General features: G+C 38.4%; 1 protein-coding gene across 1 annotated transcript in view; it reads left to right on the top strand.

Moving 5' to 3' along the window:
* BTBD16 (BTB domain containing 16) overlaps window positions 1–11048 on the top strand; it is a 32837-nt gene that overhangs the window by 17747 nt on the left and 4042 nt on the right. The window contains exons 12-14 of the mRNA XM_063307288.1: window positions 5183–5278; window positions 8809–8887; window positions 10862–10939. Coding sequence (XP_063163358.1) covers window positions 5183–5278; window positions 8809–8887; window positions 10862–10939 — 253 coding nt within the window. The remainder of the gene's footprint in view (window positions 1–5182; window positions 5279–8808; window positions 8888–10861; window positions 10940–11048) is intronic.

Genomic DNA, 11048 nt, shown 5'->3' on the forward strand with positions numbered 1-11048 from the left:
AATTGCAAGAAATTTATTTTCAACCTGCAAGTGTTATAAGTGACTTTCTCACTGATGCGAGCTCCTACTTCGTGGCTTCTGGGGTCTTCTCTCACCAGCATTTCACAAACTTTTGAGCACTGACAATGCATTGAGCAGCTGGATGGTATTGTAGTTGTGTTTACCAGCACCCTTTTTAATAGTGACCTGGGTGATTTGTTAGAAATCACAGATTATGGCAGAGTGGGGTGTGGCAGGGTACTGATTGGGCAAAATGATTTATCCTTTGCAGTCGGTCAGCTGAAAAGAGTGCCATGGGGGTCTCAATCTTTAAAGATCAGCTGTAGTAAGAATATTTGCAGTTTGTTGTTGAACAGTTTCAAAATGTTCCAGGGGGAGTTGAAAGTTGTGATGGTGTGGAAATGCCATATATCTAAATAACTTTTATTTCAGGAAGTTGCCTACACTAAATATACAGTATTATGGAAGTAACTGGTGTAACTTCCTTGGTGATTGTATCAACTTTCAGACACCATTCTTATTTAAGATAGATAATTTAAAAATATGAATACATATGTCTTTCTGTGGAAACAGAATAGGTTGGTCTAGCTTTGGATTCTGATAGATTTCAGGGAGGCCCTGGAAAATTTCCATCTAACGCAACTCATGTTCTGTTGACATCTGGTTGATCTTTCAGATGTCTCGAGTCTTAAACACTTTCACTACTGAGTTTCTTTTCATCTTTATAAAAATAATTCTTGACTTCCCTTGTTTAATAGGAGCAATGAAATAGTTTGGAATGATGGATGAATTATGGGTTGATTGAAGAAGACTTAAAAATAAGTCTACATGAACACAGGGAGGAGCTCACATTAGATCCTTCTTTAAAGACTCAGCATTTCTTAGCCATTATTGTCTGTTTGCCATGCTATTTGCTAGAGATATTCTAAAAGGGTTATGGTTTTGGTTCTGCATGATGGCCTAATTCTTCAGCTTGATGTATCCATTTGTAGGCTTAATATGTTTATTTTTAATAATACTTTGTACTGTTTACCTACATTTAACTTAGATATTAAGCTATTACAGTCATAATTTCCTGGGTCCTCCAGATGGTTTTTTATGAATTACATCATTTTGTCAGATCAATAGCTTTATATATATATATATTTATTTATTTTCTATCCCGCCTTTTATTATTTTTATAAATAACTCAAGGCGGTTGTCCTAACAGTCAGGAACCACGCTGAGACGAGGAATAGGTCTCTAGTGTTTATTACTGCCACATAAGACAGAAAATCCTAACAAACTGAAGAAGCGTGGGAAAAACCCAGACAGATAAACCCCAAAAGTCAAGGCGGGTCTGTTCTGTCTCTTTGAATGGCTGCTTAACTCCTCAGTACTACGCATGCGTTTTCCCCCCTGGATAGGGGCCCCCTCCTGGTCACCATCAGTGCTCATGACAGCGGTGAACATACCTAATACTCCTTCCTTCTCCTATTCTTCCCGCAACAACCCTGTGAGGCGAGTTGGGCTGAGAGAGAGAGACTGGCCCAAGGTCACCCAGCCGGCTTTCACGTCTATATGAGTTTTCAAATGGATACTGTCTGAAACTGATGGATTGTTAATGTTTGTCAAAATGATGTAGGCATTCACCTCACATTATTATGATGTGCTGCAGATCTCCAGAATTCTTTCCTTATAAGAACTCAATAACTAAGATGATATGAGGACAAAAAAAAAAGCGTATCTGTTTTCCTTAAACTCTGTCAGCACACACTGTACCCTCTTATCAAGTAGTCTGCCTACCCTCCGTAGTCAGTTTCTCTTTCAAGGCACTTAATTATTGTTAATCATCAGTTAGCAGCATCTTCAGCAAACCACAATGACACCAAAATGGCATTACTGAACATTTGTATCCCAACGTCTAATATAAGGGCATAAGTGGCAGTGTTTATGTAATGATGACCCATGTCATCACTTATGCACTTTTAATGATATGGGCCTTGTATTCCTTCTTTGTAACGCTTAATGTCTGCTTTACTGGATACTTCTGATGTCCTGACAATTGAATTGTCCTCAGTCAGTTGGAAAGACAGGCGTTGAAGAGAAGTCTAAAGATATTTTGAAGCTACATTTTGTAAATACAGAGGCTAGTTTATTACTAATTAGGACTTGGTTGCAGAAATAGTTTCCTAGTTTTAAAAACAACTGCATTGAGGCACTCATCTCAGGTCCGTTCCTTGATCTACTTCTAGGTACTCTTAGAAAGGAAAAAGAATGAAACTTCCAGCTGCACAAAGTGTGTGTGTTGTGTGTGTGTGTGTGTGATTGAGAGAGAGAGAGAAAAAAGATAAGGGAAAAGGGAAGAGGAAGAGGAAGAGAGGAAGGTCTGTTCCATTCTTCTCCAAGAAGAAAATTTTGAATCCAAGCCCATATGCACGTGCTTTCAGATGTCTTTTATTTAATACATTGATTATAAAATTCTTAAATATAGAATATTTTCCCAAAATTATAAGGTGAAATATATTGTATTTAAATAATGAATTAAATTCAAATATGGGATATTGTGATAATTTCAGTGAAGGCAGCTGGTTTCTATGCAAATCCCTTGGAACTGGAAATGAACTATTGTTTAAAGTAAAAGAAAACTGCTTCTGAGTTCCTTTTAGCCTTTTGAAGTCAACTACCGCAAGAGGCAGATGATTCCTCTCTGACCTTGTAATGACATGTTGCATGTTTTTTGGTATTCAGAGAGCTTACTTCTGAGTGCCTTGCACCTATAAAATAAAATATAAAAAGTATTTGAATTGAATCAAGCCAAGTTGCAGATGAATTCCCCCAAAGTCACGGAACCTGGATGAGATGAAGAAAGTAACTTCCTTCAGAGTTTCTTTTATGAATGGCTGCAGTTTTAGAGGTTCCATTGATAATAATGGCTCTGATACAAATAACATTGGAAGAGATCTACTAAAAGGCGCTACAGAAAGAGGAAGGAAAGATCTGACAGATATTGGGAGCCACCCAGAGTTTGATATAAGATGGGTGACTATGTAAATAATGTTTTAAGTAAGTAAATATTTAGAAAGAGTCCAAGTTGTGTACTGGAGAACACATTCTAGAAGCCCTCAGAGACTTTGGGTTGTAATCCTATATTCAGTTACTCAGGAGTAAACTCTTCTGAGTTCTGCTTATGTCAAATGGCTTTTTAACCTGAGCAGAATTACTGAAGTTAGTGATATGTCTGGGGGAGGGATGGAAATCAGCTGTTCAAAAGCAAATAGGCCCAATTTGACAGCTTCACATTCCCTTCCTCCCATGCACTGGGCACGTGAAGTTGTCTGTCAGCCCTCTGAGGCAGGTCAGATCAGGAAACAAACACCACAGGAAATATTAGAATTCTTCTTTATTGACATAAGCTATAATAACAGAATCCTGGAAGTCTGACCAAGTTTCTCTTTCCCTCCCTCTAATACCAAAGAGAGTGAAGGCAGGCTGATCTTGAGTTTCTTCTTCACTGCTTTCTGTCTTTCCGGGCTAAGTTCATGCTTTACTAACAGATGCCTCAGACCTTGTTCAGGCCATAGTCCTCTGCACCACCTTATCAGAAAAAAATAATCATTGTATGTATTCTTCAGGTTTTTTTTTTAAGAACATGATGATAGACAGATTTTTTTTCAGTGTTAAACACTTACATTTTAGATACTTTAAAAAACAAGGCTGTCTAGACATGTCTGTGGAAAGCAAGATGAAATAACGCAGAAAAGAATTGCTTCAGAAATACAATAGAAATCTTTAACTCCACTATCTGAAAATTTTGATTTGTTTATCAAATGCTACCCAAGCGTTCTTTGCTTAGATCAGTGAACCTTTGACAGCTTTGTTTAGTCTACCAACTCCATGCTGCTGCTTTCTTCCGCATTGGCAAAGACTGGGTCTTCAAATGAGGTGCTTGGCTCTTATTAATCATTATATAACCACCTAAATGGCTGGTTAGATATTACCTCCAGTTATGAATCGATTCAACCTTTGGAACAACCTTTGAGAGACCTTACACATGATCTTTCAGAGCTTTATTAGCAGATTAAGCTTTCCATATTGCAGTTCATTCCCAAAATAAATTTTGACACACCAGGAAATGATATTACAGTATAGAAACACATGTGTGAGTGCTGGCTCTGAGTAAATATAGCAATAAACTACGATTTACTGTTAAAGCATATAAGTAAGATTTGAATTATGTATCTTTCCTCTCTCCTTTTCTGATGTAATTCTGAGATCAGAGGCTTCTGTTTCTGCTTTCAACTAACTAAAATGTAACACTATGTTAAAATAGGGGCCATGTTTAGTTTTGTAGTTTTCTCAAGGAGCCAATTAAAGTGAGGAAGCTGGTCTGTTTCAGTATGTTATGTTTGTGTGTTATGCTAATCTATGACTGGAAAGCTTTTAAACAAGTCCTGCAGCCTCTTTCCTTCCAGTCTCCTTCCCTTTGCCTCTTGTTCAGGGAAGTTATTACTCCTCTTAGAGCCAGCCCTAACATTAGGTATTATGAGCCCAACAAGTCCAACGTGGCAAAGAATTTGGAAGGGGAACAAAATAGGGTAGGTGTTTCTCCCTCCAGCCAAAGGCCTCTCACCTCCACACCTGCAGCAGATGCTCTAATACCTGGCCCTGAAAAGTTCATTGAAGAGCCATCTCTAGTCCAATAGCATACTGTGAGCAAAGCTCCAAGGCTTCTGTGATCTTCAGGGAGCCCTGAATAGCCTCTTTGCTGAGGCTGCAGCAGAAAGTGGGTAGCATGTTTCTCTGGGATGAACAACCAGCCTGAATGCTTTATATATCTGCCACAATTTGTAAATAATTCTGCTCATGCCAACCTGGGGAATTTAAAGAATTATAAACAGAAACAATTATGTCTTTTAAAAAATAGAACTACAGCACAATAAAGACTTTGTGGTTGAAGTGCTTTCAGTGGCCATCTGTGTTGCTGAAGCAAAAGCGTCTATCCCAATCACCTCATTTGTAGTATCTTGCCCTGAGGTGTGTGCAAGGGTGTGTGGATACCTTGAACTTTATTTTTGGCTGCCTTGCAAAGGCTTTTCAAAAAGAACATGAATAACATTTATAGAATGAAACGTTTCAGGAGGAGATAATGTTAGGGATGGCATTAAATCAAGTCTTCTGCTCCATTATTTTGATTCTTTAGTTTACCCAAGATATGTGCCTTCTTGGAAAGGGAAGAAGGACAGCAATACATAGCTATTTTTCAGTCTCTCCGTTTACATGGCATCACTTCAAGTAAGTTTACTTTTTCTTTAAACTTAGAAAGAAGTTGAGTATTCAGACAAAACTGATGTCTTAAATTTTGTGACGGCAAAAAATACTTATTTGTAAACATACATAAATTCAGTAAGATAGAATCAATGACATAAACTGCATTTGTGGGTGCCTGGTACTTTATAGAACAGGTTTCAAAGCATTCTATACCTATTAGTGTGTAGATGTACATGCAAAATATATATTGACAATCTTCTACCTACATTTTCTCAATTACATTTTTTCCTCTAACCATTCAGAAACAATTTGATTGAACTATGATATCTCCTGATATCTTCCAAAGCATTTATAAAGTAATTATTTTTTCAATCAAGGAACAGTACTTCAAATATTGTACAGCCCCACTTCTACCTTATGATTAATATTCACTGACATTTAATAAAAATAAAGGAAAAGTCAGTAGTTGGAAATAACTCTCTGAATCTATTGTATTTTTCCCCGTCTTACCACATCATGTTTAATGATACATAACGAAATAGTAGAAACATTATTTGATACTTTAAGAAGTATAATAGATTATAAAAAGCATAATCTGTAACTGATGATAAGTTTGATATGGTGTCCAGAACCCAAAAAGAGGTAAGTCCTGCTTCTTTGTCCTTGCTTGGATGGGCCTGTGACAAGCAGGACTGTGCTAGTGGCTTTGATCGCACAGATCTCTCACTTGGGAGTGACCAAGCTGAGTCACATTGCTTTGGCACACCCTCTTCTCTAAGAGTTAATCAGTGCTGTGACAGTTGATCAAACCATGCCAACTTTCTGTTCTGATAACTGATCTCTCATATGCATTGCCCGCCACTCTATGCAATTACTTCACGTCAAGGCAGTGGAAAAGACAAAAATCTGACACCACCTTTAGGTCTAACTACATTTTTTACTACTTTTCTTGATTTGATGCCCATCAGAGGTGTTGGAATTACAACTCCCAACCATCCCGCTCATTTATCAGTTATATATCTCTCTTTTTATCATCTCTATCTCTCTATCTTCTATCTATCTCTTGTCTTTCCTTCTGGAAATCAAGACAAGCATCCACAGCACTCCCTCTTCCCACTTTTCTTCAAGAACTCAGAGAGGTTGGGCTGAAAGAATAACTGGCACCATGTTAGCTAGTAAGGGCAAGTCTCCCCAATGCCAGTCCAACACTTTAACCCAGGGTTTCTCAACCAGGATTCCATGGAACCCTAGGATTCTGCTAGAGGTCACTAGGGGTTCCCTGGGAGATCACAATGTATTTATTGAAACAATTTAAGAATTGTTTCAAATTCAGGCAACTTCACATTAAAGAGTTTCATTCTTTAGTTTTAGTTTAAGAACACTGTTAACACATACAGTATATACAGGCCTACAAATGAAACGAATTTAATTTTGTAACTTCTGGCCTATATTTGATTCTGAATGTGCAGGGGTTCCCCAAGGCCTGAAAAAATATTTCAAGGGTTCCTCCAGGGTCAGAAGGTTGAGAAAGGCTGCTTGAACCAGTATGTCAGATACGTATATAGTTCCAATTACTGTATGTGAAATGTTGTATTGTCTACTTGTTGTGATGGCAGAGGAATAAGTGAGTGAGAAGCTTCTTTCTTCACATTCTTTAAAATAAATGACTTCTTTTTATTCAGCCACATTGTAAGCTCCAACAATAGGTGCTTTCATTTGCAGGCTGATGATATACTTTCTCCTATCAACCTAGGAGCAGCACCTAAAGTCTCTACTTCATAGACTTCAGATGCATTTTTTTTTTCTAAATCAGTGTTTCTCAACCTTGGCAGCTTAAAGATGTGTGGACTGCAACTCCCAGAATTCCCCAGCCAGCATGCTGGCTGGGGAATTCTGGGAGTTGCTGTCCACACATCTTCAAGTTTCCAGGTTTGATAAACATTGCTCTAAATCAAAGCCATGCAATTTTCACTGTCTTGGAAACTCTAATAAGATTAGAGTGATATGTTGAGGACTGCATTGCAAAAGTGGGTGGAGTAAGGGCCTTTGGGAAAATGGGGGTCAAGCATTTTAAGGACTGAAATGAATGCCTTATGTGCTGGGAAGCTTAAGCTACCCATTTTGTCTTAACTTTCCCAAATGAAAAACAGGGGCCCAAAACTCTCTCAATTCTAGGAGTCTAGGGCAAGTGACATTCTTTGCACCCCTCTTCTAAGCAAATGATATGAAATTATTTAGCAGAAGCTATACATACATGAACGCTGAATCTATTTTTCCCTTCATTGTATGAACATCCCAGCAGCAGGTGAATGGAAAACTGGGCCAAATGTTGTTAAACCTGATCCTTGGCATTGTGTTTGTCTGGCATAAACACATAGCAGGAAGAACTGCATGACTACAGACTGTGCAAAACTCCAAACTCTGACAAGTTTAGATTATGTGAATTGTTGACACAAGAATGCCTTTGTTTGACAATGTTTAATTCTGGTAGAGTTACAAGCAAAAGCAGGAATGGGCACTGGGTCAAAAGTGCAGCCAGAGTAATGAATTGCCTTAAGGTGCTTCTAAACCAGGTTATATTGAGCAATTGTCATGCTTCTTTCGGAGCATTTTAATTGGAGGGGGAGAGTCCATTTAAAAAAGGTACTTGAGTTTTGTACAACAATCTAAGCCACAAAAAACTAACTATAGTTAAAAGTAATCAAGCTTGGTATGTTAGGCAAGAATTCAGTGGTACCACTACAGCTGGACCATTGGGTGTAAATCCAGATTCCTAAGAATTGGGAAGGGCTGCAGATAAACTTTCATAATGACAGATTAATGGTTGTGGCAGTGATGGAGGAGGTAGTGATAGAGGAGTAAAAGGTTTTGTTTATAATTTGCCAGATATAAATAATTAGATTGGTGTAGCAGGGAAGACAGGGAGGGCTAATGGGTGAGGACAACCAGATAAAAGGCCAGGAGGCTGGAAACTTTTGTGAATAGTCAGTGAGGAACAGGAAAAATACTGCAGGGAGTACTCAGAAAAAGAAGAGAACAAATTAATTAATTATTTTGACTTTGATGCCACCCAGCTCCACTCGACTCTGGGCGGTTCACAGCATAAAATGCTCCAAATGCTGTGGAGATGGCATTCCCATAGCCCAAGAGCCTTGTAGAGATTCCTTTTCTAATCAGCAGATCAACAGATGAGCTGTGAATGGTTTCCAGAAACAGAGTATCTCACATCTGATGGAATGGGTTTCACAAGGGAGGACCTGCTAAGCGGATGTGTCCAATGCCTGTTGTATAAAAATCCTATCCTAGAAAGTAAGGAGGAGTACAGAGGGGTACCTGTCTCTGCCTTATCCCACAGCTTTCTTGGCTACTGTTCATGTTCTTCCATAAAGTGTGGCATTTTAAAACTACAGCTTCATCTCATATATTTTTCTTCCTGTTATATTCTTATTATAACTAGCCCATAAGTTATTCACCATATTGTATCAGAAACAGCTCTTCCTTTGGTCCTGAATAACAAAAATGCAACAATTGAGTTTTTTTTCCCCCCCCCAAAGGCAGACATCTAGAGGAGCTATGGGGAATTAATTTCTTTCCTTTGCCGTGGCTGACAAGGATCTTGTCTGATCACTACCATGCAGTGAGTTGGTATGCTTAGTGTGAAAATGGGGGAGTCTGGGTTCATTTTAAATTTTATGTTTTTTCATATGATGTATTTTCACAGTATACCTTTGTATGCATGCAGGGATCCTGCATTAAAACAAAAAATCTTTAATTTGGAACTGTGCCTCTATATTTGGTGACATTGCCCAGATCTAGACCCTCAGAAATACAGAAACACAGGAAGAACATACTGGACAAACATGTATGGCCATATTAATATCACTTCTAAGCTTGTATAATGAAACTGATATGGAAGGTGAATCTAATTGGTTTCACCACATTATATAGCAATAGCATTGTCCAGACTGCAAATTAATACACTTAGTTGTTATTTTGCAAAGACTTATACGAAACAAGCAAGAGTTTACTTCTCTTGACTTGAAGTTGATGCAGGAAAAAAAGTCAAGTCTTTTTCAAGTCCTGATAATTCCATGTACACAACCATGTAGTTGTCATGGCAGTAGAACAGAATTGGTTTGCTACTGTTTTCTTCCAGGATGTTTTTAAAACACCCCAGTCTAGTCTATAGCTCTGCCATTTCCTGGTCATGTCCCACTGACTGTCTGACCTTGATTAGCTCTTTTTTGAGATCAGATAAGTTCACCAGGTGCTAATATATTTATACAATATATTAGTGTATAAATAGGAATAGTGAACATTTGCATTACTTCAGAAATACAGTGACAATCCATCCTGCTGTAAATAGCCCTCTTTTTTAAAGTGCTCTCTATTCGAAAGATAGTTCAAGTGTATTTATTTTATTTATTTTATCATATTTTTATCACCGCCCATCTCCCCCACACGGGGGACCCTGGGCAGTTCACAATAAAAACAGTTTAAAATTCAGTAAAATTATAAATAATATCGATAATCAATAAATGTAAATATAAAATATAAAGAAATCCAAGTAACAGCAGATCTAATTCCACCCAAAGGGGACAAGACCGGTTCTGGCAGGACTAGGGAACCAACCAACCCCAAGAGTGGCTCTTCCTCTCCCCACTCCAAGCATGGTGACAAAACCAGGTTTTCAGCTGTTTTCTGAAGTCCAGAATAGAGGGGGCTAACCACACTTCCACGGGAAGGATGTTCCAAAGGGTGGGAGCTGCTGCAGAGAAGGCCCACCTCCTGGACCCCACCAGATGAAATTCTCTTGCAGATGGGGTCCGTAGCATGCCCTCTCCACATGACCGGGTGGGGCGGGCTGATGCAACAGGGATGAGACGGTCCCTTAGGTAACCTGGACCCATGCCATGTAGGGCTTTAAAGATGAAGCTAAATCCAGTGTAAAGGTCAAGAACTGTGGAAAAAGTGGGGAGCCATGAAACTATCTATTACTATTTAGCATTTGAGTACCAGATTGAGATCTCCAGGTCATCCTGTCTGTCATTTTTGCCCTACGAATATATAGCATCTTCTAGAGTCATCCAACCATTATTGTGCCAAAATATGGTTAGGTCATTCTAGAAGACACTATGAAGTGCAGAAATAATCCCTTGGTCATCTGTGAGGGTACTGCAGATAATCCTGATACAGGTGACAATATATATATTACTGTCCCCAAATTTAGCAGATCACCAAAATCTGCAAAATGTTAGTGTTCTCCACCCAAATCTCACAAGTTTTCAGATGGGCAATCTCATGATATTTTGGACCATTTAGTTGAGTTTTAAAGTTTGGATGACATACAAACCTCCCTATTTTCTATGACTCAGATAAGCATGTCATGCAGGTGAGATGTAAGGAATGATGATGGAAGATATAAACAATTAAAAATGCTGTCTGAAATTGTTAAATAGAAAACCTGTGATATTATACATATTGATAGGAAAATTGGCATATGGCTGAGGTACAATTGCATTTTCTGTTCAGTTTGATTGAATACTCTATTTAAATGAAAAATACCAAGTTTATGGATGCTACAACATGGAAGATTTTATTTTCGTTTCAGCTAGAGAATGGTGGTGACATGGCCTTTCAGTCAGACTTTAACACTCAGTCAGTGAGATTTGGTCTCGTGCTCACAAAGGTAAGCTGTGAAGAACCGACTAAACTAAGTGGGGGAGAAATGACAAAATGCAGTCAACAGAACCTCTCACACAATCTTCCAGGGTAACATTGATGGGAAGAAAGTGCAT

The sequence above is a fragment of the Candoia aspera genome, chromosome 6 (assembly GCF_035149785.1).
Source record: "Candoia aspera isolate rCanAsp1 chromosome 6, rCanAsp1.hap2, whole genome shotgun sequence".
NCBI lineage: Eukaryota > Metazoa > Chordata > Lepidosauria > Squamata > Boidae > Candoia > Candoia aspera.